Source organism: Mobula hypostoma, chromosome 5 (assembly GCF_963921235.1).
Source record: "Mobula hypostoma chromosome 5, sMobHyp1.1, whole genome shotgun sequence".
In the NCBI taxonomy this organism is placed as follows: domain Eukaryota; kingdom Metazoa; phylum Chordata; class Chondrichthyes; order Myliobatiformes; family Myliobatidae; genus Mobula; species Mobula hypostoma.
In genome coordinates, this window is record NC_086101.1 from 74277212 (window position 1) to 74295517 (window position 18306).

The 18306-nt window shown below is 42.7% G+C and overlaps 1 protein-coding gene across 1 annotated transcript in view; it reads right to left on the bottom strand.

Annotated features, from left to right (window-relative positions):
- Nucleotides 1-17984, bottom strand: part of clasp1a (cytoplasmic linker associated protein 1a) — a 300065-nt gene extending 282081 nt beyond the window's left edge. Inside the window, exons 1-2 of the mRNA XM_063048559.1 lie at nucleotides 17827-17984; nucleotides 16396-16836 (exon numbers count right to left, since the gene is read on the bottom strand). Coding sequence (XP_062904629.1) covers nucleotides 16396-16590 — 195 coding nt within the window. The 5' untranslated portion in view covers nucleotides 16591-16836; nucleotides 17827-17984. The remainder of the gene's footprint in view (nucleotides 1-16395; nucleotides 16837-17826) is intronic.
- Between the last annotated feature and the right edge of the window lie 322 nt (nucleotides 17985-18306).

Below are 18306 nucleotides of genomic sequence, written 5' to 3' on the forward strand. Positions count from 1 at the left end.
AGGCATCACTTCACCTGTGAGTCGACTGGGGTGATATACTGCGTCCGGTGCTCCCGATGTGGCCTTTTATATATTGGTGAGACCCGACGCAGACTGGGAGACCGCTTTGCTGAACATCTATGCTCTGTCCGCCAGAGAAAGCAGGATCTCCCAGTGACCACACATTTTAATTCCACAACCCATTCCCATTCTGACATGTCTATCCACGGCCTCCTCTACTGTAAAGATGAAGCCACACTCAGGTTGGAGGAACACCTTATATTCCGTCTGGGTAGCCTCCAACCTGATGGCATGAACATCGACTTCTCTAACTTCCGCTAAGGCCCCACCTCCCCCTCGTACCCCATCTGTTACTCATTTTTATGAACACATTCTTTCTCTCACTCTCCTTTTTCTCCCTCTGTCCCTCTGAATATACCTCTTGCCCATCCTCTGGGTCACCCCCCCTCCTTGTCTTTCTTCCCGGACCTCCTGTCCCATGATCCTCTCGTATCCCCTTTTGCCTATCACCTGTCCAGCTCTCGGCTCTATCCCTCCCCCTCCTGTCTTCTCCTATCATTTTGCATCTCCCCCTCCCCCTTTCAAATCCCTTACTCACTCTTCCTTCAGTTAGTCCTGACGAAGGGTCTCGGCCTGAAACGTCGACTGCACCTCTTCCTATAGATGCTGCTTGGCCTGCTGCGTTCACCAGCAACTTTGATGTATGTTACCTAATTAATTAGCTTGTTTATTTCAGCTTTTTTCTTAAAGATGTGGTGGGTGCGCCCCGGCTACCACTGCATTCTCCACGGCAACGCATCCGTCCGTGGCCCAGGGGTTGGGGTGGTGGGACAATGGGGTGTCATCTCATCGTCGTCTGTTTCCATCAGGACAGGCAAGTCATCTTCTTCTATGTCTGCCTGCCTCGATGTCGAAGGTCGAGGTTCATCGTCTGCTGTGGCTGATGTGGAAGGCTTGAAAAACGACAGTATGCTTGACTGCTTAGCCTTGCGCATTTTTCTATCATCTCACGCAGTTGCTTCATGTTCAGTTCCTGGACGACTTCATTTTCGGTCCGTTCACTACTGCATTCGGTTTCGATTGTTATCCTTTCCTCTTCCAATTGCATCAGCTCTTCACCTATCAGTTCTTGGTCATGGGATGCCAAAACCTCTTCAACATCATCTTTGTCAACTTCCACAAGCCAAACTCACTTTGTCCTTACTTCGTTCACCACGATCGAAACGCTTAATTATGTCTAGTTTTACGCTAAGTGTAACACCCTTACGAGCTCTTTTAGGCTTTTCCGATACCTTAGAACTCATCTTGCTAACGGATGCTCACAGGCATGTGTTCAAGCAATGCGGGCTAGAATGCAGTTCCAGGGGAGGAGCCTGGCTGCTCGGGGCATGCGCTGCCTTTTATCACGTGCTGCCTTTTTTCATAACAGTGAAAACACCTTCTGTTAGCGAAAACAGGTAACTAATGTAGGCCTTTCGTAACAGCGAGGTTTCGTAAAGCGAATGTGCGAAAAGCAGGGGACACCTGTAGTACATACTCTTCATATTAGAAACATATGAAAAGAAACACATGTCGAATATCAGGTTAACAGTCCTTGGAGTACTGCAAGTCTGTGTCTTTGCTGTTGCTTTGCTCGTGCTTGAATGCTCAGTGCCAGGTGCCAATGCTTGTTTTTTGCCGGTGGGCGGAGGGGGATTCATTGCTTGCTACTGCTTACACACGGGAGGGAGGGGGGACTTTGGGGTTCTTAACATTTAACTGTCATTTATTCTTTGGGGGCACTCCTGTTTTTCATGGATGGCTGCGAAGAAAAGGCATTTCAGGATGTATATCCTGGCCTCCCTCCACTGCCAGTATGATTCAGAGTTGATTTTAAGATTCTCCTGTTTGTTTATAAAGCCCTAAATGGGCTGCCCCCCCCTTATATCACAGACCTTCTAACCCCTTATTCTACTTCCAAGTCCCTCAGGTCAGCTGACTTGGGGCTCCTGGCTGTCCCGCGATCTAAACTTAAGCTCAGGGGTGAAGGCACTTTTGCTATTGTAGCCCCTAGACTGTGGAACAGCATTCCCCTCTCTATCAGATCTGCCCCCTCCATCAACTCTTAAATCCAGCCTCAAAACTTAATTTTATTCATTAACACTTGAATCCTTGTGATGTGGCTGATTGTTGGCTTGTGCCTAGGCCCTCGTGTTGTTTCTTTTGTGCCTATAAACTGTTTGCCTTGTTGGTTATGTCTGTGTTTCTTGTATTTTTGATTTTAGCTATCTGCTCTGATCTGTACAGCACTTTGGTCAATGTGGGTTGTTTTTTTTAATGTGCTACATAAATAAATTTGACTTGACTATACATTTCTCTGACATTAAATGTATCTTTGAAACCTTTGATTTCATCCCAGGCATCCACATTCTTCCCGAGGTATCTTGAAATAGACATAATAGTTCACCTGCAGCCTAACCAAAGTTTTATAATGTATCACCTCAATACTTTTTTTAAAATGCTTCAGTTAATGAAGGCCAGCACCCAGTATACCAACCACACCACCACCTCCAGCTGTATTACTACCTATAGAGATTCACTACCTATATAGCTTCAAGATCGCCACCATCATGCCAGTGCCGAAGCATTCCATTGCCACGGGCCAGAATGACTTCCGCCCAATTGGACTCATCCCCATCAATGCAAAGTGCTTTGAGAGACTGGTTCTATCACATCTGAAATCCTGTCTACCCACTACCCTGGACCCCCATCAATTTGCCTATCGCACCAACAGGTCAACAGAGGACGCCATCTCCACGGAACTTCACTCTGCCCTGACCCACCTGGCCAGCCCCAACTCTTACATTAGAATGCTGTTCATTGACTTTAGTTCGGCGTTCAATACTGTGATCCCCTCCAAGCTGATCGCCAAACTTCGCCAGCTTGGTATCAGCTCATCCCTCTGCAGTTGAACCTTGGACTTTCTGACCAACAGACCCCAATCAGTTAAGTTAGACAACCTCTCCTCCTCCACTCTCACCCTGAACACCGGCGTGCCTCAAGGTTGTGTGCTGAGCCCTCCTCTGTACTCCCTTTTCACCTATGACTGCTTCCTGTACTTGGTTCTAACTCCATAATCAAGTTCGCAGACGGCACCACGGTGGTTGGCCTGATCAGAAGGGATGACGGTTCGGCCTACAGAAACAAAGTTCAGCACTTGGCTGTGTGGTGTGCTGACAACAACCTGGCCATCAACACCCAGAAGACCAAAGGAGATCACTGTGGACTTCAGGCATGCTAGGAGCCACACTCACGACCCCACCTACATCAACGGAGCTGTAGCGGAGCGTGCATCAAGCTTCAAATTCCTTGGTGTCCACATTTCCGAGGATGTCACCTGGTCCCTGAACTCCTCCATCCTGATCAAAAAGGCTCAGCAGCACCTTTATTTCCTGCAGAGCATCAAGAAAGCTCACCTCTGTCCTAGGATACTGACGGACTTTTACCGCTGTACCATTGAGAGCATACTCACCAACTGCATCTCAGGTATGGCAATTGTCCTGTATCAGTCCACAAAGCACTCCAGCGTGTGGTGAAAACTGCCCAGCAGATTATCAGCACCCAATTGCCCACCATTGAGAACATCTACCATAAATGCTGCCTGGGCAGGGCGAAAAGCATTATCAAGGATGCATCTCACCCTAACCATGGACTTTTTAACTCTCCTCCCATCTGGTAGGTGCTACAGGAGCCTCTGCTCCTACACCAGCAGGCACAGGAAGAGCTTCTTCCCTGAGGCTGTGATCCTGCTGAACCTCGCATCACAGTGTTAAGCAGTATTGCATCCATATTGTACTGTCTCAGTACTTTTATAGTTGTGTGTTGTAGCATTTACTTTTTATTCGTAGTTATTTTGTAAATAACACTGTTCTTTGCATTTCTGGTCAGATGCTAACTACATTTCATTGGCTTTGTATCTGTACTCAGCACAATGACAATAAAGTTGAATCTAATCTAAAGAACAAGTACACCAAGGTCCCTCTATTCTTTAGTATTTCCTAGGGCCCAGCTACTTATCATCATCAGGTGCCATGCCCAGTTTGAGCTTTGACTGCCATGGCCCACACACTCCTGTTTCGTGTCAAGTGGATCAATTCATTGGTACTCATTTCCAGTTTTCTGGCTGCTGTCTCCATCATCATTTGTCTTTGTCTTTCTCTCACTTTCTTCCCTTCAATCATTCCCATAATTACCGTGCATTCTAACTCCTCTTTCCTAATCACATGTCCAATGAAGTTCCATTGCCTTTTCATGATCTCATACATTATTTCTCTGTGTTTTCTGTTCATGACATCCTTGTTAGATATTCGTTTCGTCCATGATATTCTTTGCATCCTCCTCAAAAACCACATCTCTGCTGCTTCAATTCATTTCCTTATATTACTAGATATTGTCCAACATTCTGAGCCATATAACATAACTGGATAAATGTAGCATTTCAGTACTCTGAGGCGGGTTGTCATACCTAGTTCAGTATTGTTCAGTATACTCTTCATTCTCGTAAAGGTGTCTTTCGCCATCCCTATTCTTCTTTTGATGTCAAGGTTGCACCTGCTATCCAATGTCACCCACCTTCCCAAGTAGCAAAAGTTCTGTAATTGTTAAATGTCTTCCCCATTTATTCTTAGCCTGCAGATAGGATTCTCCTTCTTTTTGGATATCACCATACATTGTCGTTTTGCAATTGATAGTGCAAAAATGAGTCTGCCTTTCTTCAACAACTAATTATGGTGTACCCATATTAGAAACATACCACCTCACACTTATTGAGATTATATTACATATGCTGTTGTTCCATAATTGATTCTCTGATCAATATCCATCTATAAACCAAGATCATCCACTTCACATGCGCAAAGCCATTAGTTTTTTTATTTCAAACTTACTAATATTTTCTACATTAATGATCTGAATATCAAATGTGTATAACAGGCAGCAAGATTTTCAGCACTAAATACTGCAGGTCACAGCCTTCCGACTCAGAAATGCAACATTCTACCGTTACACTCTGACTACATTTGATCTAATTTACCAAGTTGTCTTGGATCTGATGGGCTCTAACCATTTGGGCCTTTCATGTGTACCTCATCTAAACTTGGGGGAAAAAACTAGTATGTGGGGTTTAATATGATGAAATGCAAGCTTCCACATTTCAGTAAGAGGGATCAAAAACCAAAGTACCTAAATGGAGAGAGACTGGAAATAAGTTCAAGGGAATCTAGATGTCCTAATATACAAATTAAAAATGTTATCAAGCAGGCCCAATGAGTAATTAAGACCAGCAAGTAGCACTTGGCCTTTATTGCAAAGGAGTTAAAGGACAAGAATAGGATGGCTTTGTTACATTGGTACAAGGTATCAGCAAGGCTGCACTTGGAATATTGTAGGTTTTGATCCACTACAATTGATACCGTAATATTAGACAAACTCCAAGGAAATTCACTACGTTAATTTTTCTTGAGTGAGAGGGTTGTTCCATCAAGAAATGTTAGCCAGTTTTGGTTTGTATTGCTTGGAATTTAAACAAATGAACCGTCACCTTATTCAAATATAGAAGATCGGAAACAGATTTAACAGGGTAGATGTTGAGACATTTTCATTAGTGGGAGAGTCATGAAACAAAGAGACACAGTTACAAAGGAAGGGCAGGTCATTTAACATTGAGTAGTGCAAGAGTCTGGACCCACTGCAATTTGCCTGCCAACACAACAGGTGGATCCAATTTCACTGGCTCTCCCACTTAGCTTTGGAGTACCAAGATAACAGCAATACATACATCAGCCTGCGGTTTATCAATTACAAACTCAGTATTCAACACCCATCATCCCCTCAAAAGCTGGGCCTCTGTACCTCCCTCTCCAACTGGATGCTTAGCTTCCTCATCAGGAGACCAATCAGTGCAGATCAGCAATAACATCTCATCCTAGCTGATGATCAACACAGGCTCACCTCAAGGAATATCCGTTTAACCCACTACTCTACTCTCTCATGACTATATGGCCAGGTGCAGCTCAAACAGCATCTATAAACGCGCAGATGAATCGTTGTTGTTGGCTGATTGAGTGGTCTCACAACAATAATCTTCCATTCCGTATACTACAGCATTCATTTTCTTGCCTTGCAGGGATTTACAGGTAAATAAAGAAATAGAATTGAATATGTTAAAAGCTATACATAAAGACTGACAAACAATGTGCCAAAAAATGACAAATATACTGAGAACATGAATTGTTAAGTCCTTGAAAGTGAGACTGTGGAATCAGTTCAGTGTTATAGTGAGTGAAGTTATCCACATCAGTTCAGGAGCCTGATGGTTGTGCAGCAACACTGTTCTTGAACCTGGTCTTGCACTTCCTGTAAAGCTGTAGTAGCGTGAAGAGAGCATGGCCTGGATGGTGGAGGTCCTTGACGATGGATGTTAATTTCTTGTGGCAGCACTCTGGAAAATGTACTCAATGGTGGACTAGGCTGTATCCACCACTCTCTGTAGATTTTTCCCTTTTATCATGTGCCTCCAAGTACTCCAAGACCTCATCCTTAACAATCAACTCCAACATCCCCCCAACCATAACATCAGACTAACTCCGATAACTTCCTTTCTTCAAGAGTGGCATGACATTTACAATTTTCCAGTCTACTGGAACCATGCCAGGATCCAGTGATTCCTGAAAGATCCTTGCCAATGCCTGCACAATCTTTCCAACTACCTCCTTCCGAAATCTGGGGTGTGGTCCATCTGGTTCAGGTTATCTATCCAACTTCAAACCTTTCAGCTTCCCAAGCACCTTTTCACTCATAATGGAAATTGCAATTACTTCTGCCCCCTGACAATCATGATCTCCTGGCATACTGCTAGTGTCTTCCACAGTGAAGACAGATGTAAAATACAGTTCATCCGTCATTTTCGTCTCCCCCATTTTTCAGCATCATTTTCCAGTGGTCCTATATCTACTCTCGCCTCTTTTACTTATACATCTGAAAAAAAACATTTGGTATCCTTTTTTACATTATTGGCTAGTTTACCTTTATATTTCATCTTCTCTCCTTATGGCTTTTTCAGTTGTCTTCTGTTGGTTTTTAAACAGCTTCCTAATCCTCCAACTTCCCACTATTTTTTGCCCTATTATATGCCCATTCTTTTGCTTTTATGTTGTCAGCAACAGTTGTGTCATCCTGCCTTTAGAATACTACGACTTCTTTGGGATGTATCTATCTTGTGCCTTCCGAATTGCTCCCAGAAAAACACCAGCCACTGCCGTTCTGCCATTATCCTTGGTAGTGCCTCCCTCAAATCAACTTTGGCCAGCTCCACTCTCATGCCTCTGTAATTCCCTTTACTCCAATATAATACTGATTCATCTGTCTTTATCCTCTCTCTAAGTTGCAGGATGAAGTCTACCATATTATGATCACTGTTCCTGTACCTTAAGCTCCCTAATCAAATTGAATTCATTACATAATAGCCAACCCCTGAATAGCTTTTCTCCTAATGGGTTCAGCCACAAGCTGCTCTAAAAAGCCATCTTGTAAGCATTCTACAGATTCTCGCACTGGGATCCAGCACCAAAATGATTTTCCCAATCTACCTGTAGACTGAAAGTCCCCCCCATGACTATCATAACAATACCCTTTTGACACGCGTTTTCTATTTCTCATTGTAATTTGGAGCCCACGTCACTACTACTGTTCAGAAGCCTGTATATCTCAAACTGTGCTGGATATTGATGCAAAAAAATCGTTTTATTGTATGTTGTTTCAATGCAAGTGACAAGTAATCTTTTCTTTAAAAATTTAACATTTCAGTAACAAATGAGATCGAATTGAAGTACAGAGACCAAAGATGCAATCAATATGTGCACAGAAAGCTGCCCCAAACTTATAATGTGATAATAAAGCAATCAATATCTTATCTTTCTCCAATATCAACCACTCTAATCATCTTTTTTCCAGACTCCTATTTAAATTTCAGTTCATCTGAAACTCATATCTATAATCCTACTTGGTCATGAGTCCAAGTTTTAAACTTTTCCTCCATTACATTTACTTTTGCTCTGATTTTAAAATTTAGTCTTTGAAAAAAATCTATTGCTTTTTCCTCCCCGAAGTCTACAGCCAGAGTATCGGTAATAATTCTGATCTCTTACACATCTCCTTTTCCCTACCTTGACAACAGCATACTTTTGTATTATTTCCTCCAACCCATCCACATGCTCTTTTACTAATTCACCTCAACCTCTCTTTATGAGCAACACACTCAAAATGCTGGAGGAACTCAGCAGGCCAGACAGCATCTATGGAAAAAGTACAGTCAATGTTTCGGACAGAAACTCTTCAGCAGGACTTCAGCCCCAAATGTCAACTGTACTTTTCTCCATAGGTGCTCCCTGGCCAGCCGAGTTCCTCCAGCATTTTGTGTGTGCTGCTCGGATTTTCAGCATCTGCAGATTTTCTCTCTTTATGAAACTTAATACCTTGAGTCGATACTGTACAATCACAGAATGATTTATAGCTGTTAAGTATTTATTTGGTAGTTACTTGAAGTGAATGAAACATCTTTGTACAGGAAGTTCCCACATATAGCAATGTGATAAATGTTGATGCTTAAATATTGGCCAAGACACTGGTAATCACTCTAACCTTAAGCAAAATAATTACTTATTTAGAGATATTGCATGGAACACGCCCTTCAAGCTGCACCGTCCAGCAAACCCCAATTTAACCTTACCCTACTCATCTACTAACCAGTGCATCTTTAGACCGTGGGAAAAACCACAGCACCTAGAGAAAACACACGCATTCCTTGGGAGGACATACCGACTCCTTACAGAGGACATGGGAACTGACATCCCAAGCTGTAATAGTGTTGCTCTAACTGCTACACTACTGTGGTGCAATAGTGCCACAATATCTTTGGCAACTACTTGAAAGAATAAATAAGGCCCCATCTTAATGCCTTATCACAAGTCAGCACTTGCAATAAAGCTGCTACAACCCTGCACAAGAGCAGCAGCCTTCATATCCAAGCTCAAATCTCCTGTGCTGACTATTGAACCAGGACATTTCTGACAGAAAAGGTTCTACCTAAGTGAGCCATAGCTAATCCCATTTTGTAAGATTATGTCTAAGTATACTTCAAGTTCCTTGAAATGTTTCACCTGCTGAATTTCCCTAACCTTGTGACCCCTAACCTCATGACCCATAACCTCGAGAATAAAAACCAAAACTGGCTACTTTCACTGTAGTACCGATCTCACATCATTACCAACATGAGTTTTTCAATATACTTCAAGGATACTACATTTGAACATTAAACAAACTACAGAAATTTTACAACCAAAAAGTGTTAATATTGCAGTATGTCAGTTTGCAAAATGACATTTGTCGGCTAAGGTTCCGAATTACAATACCCTGTGAAGAAATGAAAACAGAAGTACTCAAATAATTTTGAGTTTACCATCAGAAAAGCAAGCCTAAACATTTCTCAACAGATAAAAAATGGGGGCAAAATGTAATGAAAAACTCAAATTTCTATTAAACAAAAGAATGAAGAAAAATTGTGGTCATGCATTATTTAAAAGCGAACCATCCCACTAAATATCTGTGTGGACAGCTCAGCAACAATAGATCACGCTACTTAAAATTAAAATTTGCTGCAAAATGCAAATAGAAACATCTATTAATGAACCCATCAACATGTTGGCCAAAGTTGAAAATTTATTACACAGTTCACAACTCAAGCCGAGACAAGTCAGTGGAGTTGGATATTGAGAAGAGATCACACAAACAAGGTTAGAGTTCCCTGAAGTAAAGAAAGACAAGTGGTGACTAGATTAATGAAGCGATCACATTGGGTCATTGTTAGGGTTGGGGTTTCAGTTGGTGAGACTTAAAAGGTGAGGGTTAAAATTGGAAGCACACTACTTAAAGCAAAGTTGGGAAACAGTCACACTAGATTTAAGAAATTATTCGAAAGTAGATGCTCCCAATTCATAAACTCAAATCCTGAGGTAGGTAGATTTTTCTCACCAAAACTACTAAATGATATGGAACCAAGATATTTGCATGGAGTTGAAATGTAGATCAACCATGCAGGAAAGGGCAACATCCCTGAATTACCAGGAGAGACTGGAGAAACTATGGCTGTTTTCACTGGATTGAAAGAGCTGGAAGATGACCTGAGAGAAATTATAAAATAATTAGACAACCGGGTGACCCGTTGGAGCATCCTTTGAAAGAAGGGTAGTGGTCTGATGTGACCAGAATGAACATTAAACTTTCCTGAATGCTATTGGTATCGCTTTGCTTTGAAAACTGAAGTAAAAAACCTCAGTTTATTAAAGAAGAATGATGCGTAGCAAAGCAAATATAGCTCCTCCTCATTTAACGAAGGACACTTTTGATGGCATCATTTCTGGTTTAGCTGCCACCCTCATGCCTCTCGTTGTCATTCTGGAGACATGCAGTCCTTTCATCCCCCGTCTCTTCTGTTTGTTCTTTGTCTCTGATCCTGGAGACGTGCATTTCTCAGCCTCTTTGTCTCTTCCTCTCTCCTCCTCCTGTGCCTGTTTTTGTCATTCTGGAGACGTGCAGCCCTTTCATCCCCCGTCTCTTCATCTTTTCTGCTGTTTGTTGTTTGTCTCTGGTCCTGGAGACGTGCATGCCTCCCCTCCTCTGTCTCTTCTTCTCTCATCTTTTTTTGTCCTGACTGTTTGAACCTGGAGTCGTGCGGCCCTAGCCTCATCCGATTCTTGTTCTCTCCCTCTCCTTGCCGCTTCCCAACGACATTTGGCATCATCTCTTGACCATAATGTCCCCCTTCCCTTTCCACGCCGCATAATTAGGCTGACCATTTTTTTACCCTAATGCTGGATCGAAGATATGAAGCAGTAACACCAAAGGATGCTGATTATTCTTGATGGTGTAGTTGGCGCTCTCCTAAATGGACGTGATATAGTCACCACTGTTCTTTGACTGCAGCAAAGGGTTTTATGGGTGTCTCAAAGCGCGTCGGTACAATAAGATTTAATTATCTTATTGATGGGTAGCAGTTAGATCTGTCCCAATCCCACACATGCTGATCACGATTAGCAGAATGTGACCCCTCGAAATAGAGCTGCCCTGCCCTTTTGCTCCGGTAGGTGTCACTGCTGAGGCTGGCCGTGCGCATGCGTCGGGCTGTCGCGTCCCGATTTCCATGATGGCCGATCGGCTCTCGGGTGGAAGCCAACCTGTTGATTTTTAGTGAGTGAGCAATTTTATACAAATATATAACCCTGAACTTAGCCTGCATTCTGTAAGTTAGCACATTTTAATTTGATTTAGCCAAAAAAAGTGCCGCTGTAATGCACAGTTTGCGCTAATTGGAGGTCACAAACAGACAGTGCATGAGAGTTTTAGTAATATATAGATGAGGGCCATACATATGGTGGGTAGGCAGAGTCTTTTTTCCAGGGCAGTAGAGTCTAAAACTGAAAGACACTGATATAAATAAGAAAAAGATTTAATGGGGATCCAAGGGGTAACTTTTCCGCAGACAGGATGCTGAGTATATGGAACAAACTGCCAAAGAAAGCAGATACATTTGATGTTTAGAACTATTTGGATAGGTACATTGAATAGGAAAAGTATGCAAGGACATGGACCAAAAGCAAGCAAATGGGACGTCTTGGTCAGTACAGACAAGTTGAGCCAAAGGGCTCACTTTCATGATGTACGACTGTCTCTACGTGGGAAGAAAGAGATTCCAGTGATTAATTAATAACAGTCCAAATATCCCGCACATTTGGCAAAAGGGCTGCAAGGCCAAGTGGATTTAATTAATATACAAAATTAGAAATTACAAACATGATCAAGAAAGTCAATATTCAACGTACATGCAATACAACCTGCATTCAGGTATTTAATTCATCCAGTTTATACAGGCAATCCAAACATAAGATTTTGGACCAATTAAGTAAATTAGCAAAGTACATTTGTCTTGTAATAGATTTATCTTCTTAAATTTTAATCTAAAGGCTACGTAGCAAAAAAAAAACCCAGGACAAATGAAGGAAGTAAAAATGGCAGCACTTATGTTGCAGAAAATTCATCACAAACATCAAATCATGAAAACACTGTACACATAAAAAGAATAGAAAACTGACTCTTTTTGATCAAGGACTTCCCAAAGCAATTCACAACCACTGAATAAACACCAGAGATTCTGCAGATGCTGGAAATCCAGAGTAACACACTCAAAATGTTGGAGGAACTCTGGAAGTCAGTAGCATCCAAGCAAACAGCTGACGATTCGGGCCAAGGCCCTTCATCAGGACAGATTGAAGACGCTTTGTTAACTTTACCCAAAAAGGTGGCGACAACAAATGCTCTTCCCAACGAACCATTCCTCATTCATATGAAAAGAAGCAATTGCAAGCTCACACGTCTTCACCTGCATACCTGGATCTGCTCTTTACAGCAGTAGTCATCAAAACCAGCACACATGGTCATGATCTCCAAACTGAGCTTTGGTGGAGGGAATTAGTTATAGCATTATACCAACATTAGTAATGCATGAGACAAAAAGCTTCCCCATCTAATCTGGAGTCAGGCAGGACAGTGTACTCTGCCTTGTTTCTGTGTTGCAAAGCCTTTTGTTGAAGCCAACAGGAAAGATGAGGTATATGAAGACAAAAATACTATGCAGTGGGGACAGTCAGGTCAATGCTTCCCTGTACAACACCATCTTCTACTTACACCCACAGTCCACAGACTGATCAGTAACTCTAATGAGTCTAAACTGGCCTTGAACGTCTGATATATCAAGGCACTGGGAATCCGGCTTAGAGGAGTCAGAATGGAAGGACAGAATTTGGCTGGAACAAAAAGCAAAGTTGAAGAGGAATTGGTAACATGGGAGCAGTGCACCCTCTCAATAACAGGCATGAATCCAGTCATCGGGTGTGATTTACGTGACAGAGATGTAGTCCATTCCCCTGTCTGTGGTAGTTATCTGAGACAGTTTCCGTTTCAACTAAAGAATGGATCAAGACCATTATGATAAAACCTGTAGTCTCTCAAAAAAACTGAACCCAACACAAAACCATATGATATAGGAGCAGAATTAGGCCATTTTGCCCACTGAGACTGTTCCACCATTTCATCATTGCTGATCCATTTTTCCCTCTCCACCCCAGTCTCCTGCCTTCTCCCCATATCCCTTCATGCCCTGACCAATCAAGAATCTATCAACCTCTGCTTTAAATATAAAGACAGTCTCCACAGCCACTTTTGGCAAGGTATTCCAGATTCACCATTCTCTGGCTAAAGAAATTCCTCATCTCTGTTCTAAAAGGGCACCCCTCTATTCTGAGGCTGTGTTCTCTAGTCTTAGACTCCCCCCACCATCAGAAACATCCTCTCCACATCCACTCTATTGAGGCCTTTCAACAGTTGATAGGTTTCAATTAGATCACCCCTCATTCTTCCGAATTCCAGTGAATGCAGGCTCTTAATATGACAAGGCATTCAATCCTTCAATCATTTTCGGGAACCTCCTCTGAACCCTCTCCAGTTTCAGGACATCTTTTCTAACACAAGGGCCTAAAATTGCTCACAATACTCCAAGTGAGACCTCACCAGTGCTTTTAAAAGCCTCAACATTACATCCTTGTTTTAATATTCTAATCCTTTTGAAATAAATGCCAACATCACATTTGTCCTCCTCACCACTGACTCAACTTCCTAAGTCCCTTTGCTTCTCAGATTTTTTTTTGAATTCTCTCTCCATTTAGAAGATATTCTACCCTTTTATTTCTTCTACCAAACTGCATGACCTCCCGAAACTATATTCCACCTGCCACTTCTTCTAATCTGTCCAAGTCCTTCTGTAGCCTCTCTGTATGTCCTCAAAACTACTTGCCCCCCCACCTACTTTCATATTGCCTGCAAACTTTGCAACAAAGTCATCAATTCTGTCATCTAAGTCAATGACATACAATGTAAAAAGCAGCACTCCCAACACAGACCCCTGTAGAACACTAGTCAGCAGCAAACAACGAGAAAAGGCTCCCTTTATTCACACTTTTTGCCTCCAACCAATCAGCCAATGCTCCATCCATACTAGTATCTTTCTTGCAATTATATGGGCTCTTAGCTTGTTAAGCAGGCTCATGTGTGGCAATTTGTCAAAGGCCTTCTAAAATTCAAGGTACACAACACCCACTGATTCAAAGAATTCCAACAGATCTGTCAGGCAAAATTTTCCCTCGAGGAAACCATACTGATGATGAATTATTTTATCAAGTGTGCCCAAGTACCGAGAGCACATCCTTACAATCAACTCCAACATTTTCCCAACCATTGACATCAGACTAACTGGCCTATAGTTTCCTTTCTTCTGCCCCTCTCCCTTCTTGGAATGACATTTACAATTTTCCAGTCTCCCAGAACCATTCCAGAAACTAATGATCCTTAAAAGATCATTACTAATGCTTGCACAATCCCTTCAGCCACCTTTTTCAGAACCATGGGATGTACACCATCTGGTTCAGGTGACTTATCTACCTTTAGACCCTTCAGTTTCCCAAGAACCTTCTTCCTAGTAATGGCAACTTCATACGCTTTGACCCGACATTCTGGAATTTTCACCACACTGGTAGTGACTACCACAGTGAAGTCTGATGCAAAATACTTTATTCAGTTCATCTGCCATTTCCTTGTTCCCCCATTATTACCTCTCCAGCATCATTTCCAGTGGTCCAAGACCCACTCTCCCTTCTCTTCTTACACTTGAAGAAACTTTTGGTATCCTCTTTAATATTACTGGCCAGCTTACCTTTGCATTCCAACCTTAATCACATTTTTAGTTGTCTTATGTTGGTTTTTAAAAGCTGCCCAATCCTCTAACTTCTCACTAATTTTTGCTGTGTTATATGCCCTCTTTGGCTTTTATGTTGGTTTTGACTTTTTTTTTTGTTAGCCACAGTTGTGTCATCTTTCCTTTAGGATACTTCTTCCTCTTTGGGATGTATATATCCTGCGCTTTCCGAATTGCTTCCAGAAATTCCAGCCATTGCTGCTCTGCCATCATCCCTGCCAGTGTACTTTTCAATTCAATTTTGGCCAACTCCTCTCTCGTGCCTTTGTAATTCCCTTTACTCCACTATAATACTGATACATCTGACTTTAGCTTCTCAGATTTCAGGGTGAGCTCAGTCATATTATGATCACTTTCCCCTAAGGGTTCTTTTACCTTAAGCTCTCTAATCAATTCTGGCTCATTGGACAACAGCCAATCCAAAATAGCTGATCCCCTAGTGGGCTCAACTACAAGTTGCTCTAAAAAGCCATTTCATAGGCATTCCAGAAATTTCCCCCTCTTGGGATCCACCACCAACCTGATAGCCCTCAATTTGTTGGCCAACTTTGTTTGTGGCTGCATCAAGCCATGCGTGAAGCACGCAAAGTTTCTTCATGTAATGAGGTTCTACTTGCCTGCAATGTTGCAAGGGATGGAGTTGGCTTTGCTGCCAGTGAATGATCTACTCAGTTGGACCCAGCCATACTACCTGTGAAATTAATCTGGCGAGTGCCTCACTGCCAGAACTTGAGAACCCCCACCAAGACCAAGCTTGGGTCATAGCAACAGAAGTCCTTGCCATCAAATACTTTACTGTGCAGCCAGTTTCAATCCTGCTGCATGCTGCCCCCAGGGTGCTGCTGTGCAGAAAAGACTATCCAACTGCTTGAAGACTGCAACTACCAAAGTCTGCAAAAGGGAGCAATGGTCCGTGTTGAGGCTTGCCCTGAGCAGTTGCATCTACAGGCAATTTGCAGGGACCCACATGAAGAAAAGCATTAACTGCTTTTGCCAGATTATTAGCTCAATGAAAGACCCACCTTGCTCTGTGAAAAACATATTGGTCTACTAGTGCAAAGAGAGGTTATCAAATGAAAGCTGCACAATGTCCAAAAACAAAACTATCTTTCTCACAGCTCTGCCCACAAACTCCAATTTCAACAGCTAAAGACTGACAATCCCCAAAGTTGCAAGGTCCACCTAAATAAAGCATATGAAGATATCAATGCAAATAACCAATTGCACACTAGGGTCAAAGCATTATAAAATATACTTTGACTGTTCACAACTTTGCAAAACTTAAGATTCTGTTCTAAAAAAAAAAGCACTTTGTCATATTTTATTCAAAAACCATTGGACATTTTCTGGCAATGAAAATTTGAATCAATTATAATCGTGAATCTATTGCAGAAGCTATTGGGTAGAGGACAAGTTGGTTAACAAATCAGATAAACATCAGACACATTTTATAATCACATTTGGAAAAGCTGGCTGTCCAGATATTAACATAAGCATACCTTAAAGTTACTGGAGTTTACCCAACCAGCTCCAAGACCATCAATCATTCGATCAAGCATTGATTGATCATGTTCAAGATCATAGGACTTCTGCCGATCTGTGATGTACTCTATGAGCTCTTGAGCAATTTGCACCCGACGTCCCATGTCTTTCTGCAGAACCTGTGTCAAGAAATACTCCATGCAGGGCTCCATGGTTGCAGTAGAGTAGGGCAGTGGGCCTAGAAAACTATATTTATCCTAGAGGTCGTCAACCCACTTGCTGAAGGTTACCGAGCAGCACTGGCGAACAGAAATAGGGAACGACAACAATGCACCATGTGTGTTTGAAGAGCAGCTGGATGGGGAGGGGAGCGTTTAAAATCCTGATGAGAGAACAGCAAACCAGAAACGCCGGGTACTGCAACAAAAACACCTCATAATTCAATTTGCAGGGCAATCCTAAAAATAAAGGGAAAAAAGCTGTAAGTTTTCACTGCAAGCAATCAAACTCGACTGTTTAATATTATTGTCTGTCTATACAAGGCCCATTAGACAAAACTGCTGATTAATTTATCTTAGTATGTTTTACCCGCGGTGGCGCGAGCTGTAATCATGGCTTAAACACAACAATCATGCAGCAACTTGCAGGATATTGTCATTTTTTAAAAAGGGTTTTTAAATATAATATGTATATATACACACAAAAAAATCAGATTTTAAAACAGCTGCCTCTAGGCTGGATCCTTTCCTATATATTTTACAAGATAATGGAACCTATCCTGCACATGCGCGACTTTCCCCTCAAAACTTCCTGCAAAATTCAGGCCCCCACCGTTGGGGATTTCATATCCCTCAATGAAAAGGTGTTCCTCTCCCTCCTCCTTTCCCAACTGTAAAACAGACCCCAAGAGAAAACGGGCCCAAGGACACCAGAAATCAAGCATCAGCCTACCAATTCGAAACAAATTGCAAGCAATGCACTGTGACGTAAAGTTTTTTTTTAAGTGGGAACACAATAAAATATATTTAGAAATACGAATCATATATTCAACAATTTAATTCAAGAGTAGGTCAGACAGCAGGATACTGAGATCTCGCCGATGTATCAATGGTCATTAAATGTTAATTGTAATTTCTTTTGCTCAAGAAACAAGTCACTGCCGGCTGCCTTCGCCTCCATTATTTCGGGACTGTACTTGGCAGCCATCCCCACTGTAGTGAGGCGGCGATGCACAATCGGCCCCCACCCACCAAAAACATCCCCGTTTAGAAGTGCCAGCAGTGGGTGGACACCATCAGACGGCCGGAGGGAGAGGGCCTGCTCCAAACCGCCTCGCCATTTGCTTTCAATTCAACTCCCTCCCTCCCTCTCGTTCACCAAGCCGACCACCTCCAACATCGTAAACCGCTTCCCCCTCCCCTCACCGCCCAAACAAAAAAACCTTGTACCGTCGGCGCAAAGGCGTTGGGGAAGGTACGTTGTGTTGTTTTGCTTTTGAGGGGAGCTATTATTTCCATCAGCAGACAATTGCCGCACACACGGCCGTTCCTCCCCCCCTCACTCCGGCTGCTCGCCGCCTCCTTAAAGGGGATGAACCGCCATGGCAGCCGACCGCACGCGACGTCAACCGCGCTGCGCAATCACGCAGGGGTGGGGGGGCAGTGTGCGCGCACGCAACCGCGCTGCGCAATCACGCCGGAGGGGATTCGCGCGCACGTACGACCGGCCGGCCTGTGTGGGTTGCATGCGATCTCCGGTGCTGCAATACCGTGATCATAAATGTGGTGGCCAGCCGCGTACCCGCGTGCGCCCCTTTCCAAAGTCCTGGATTCAGTTCGCATTGTTTTCAATACATTTCTGTTCGAGCATTACCAGGGTGTGGGTTAGCTAAGTGTATTTTTTAAAGAGAGAGTGATATTGCACTTGCA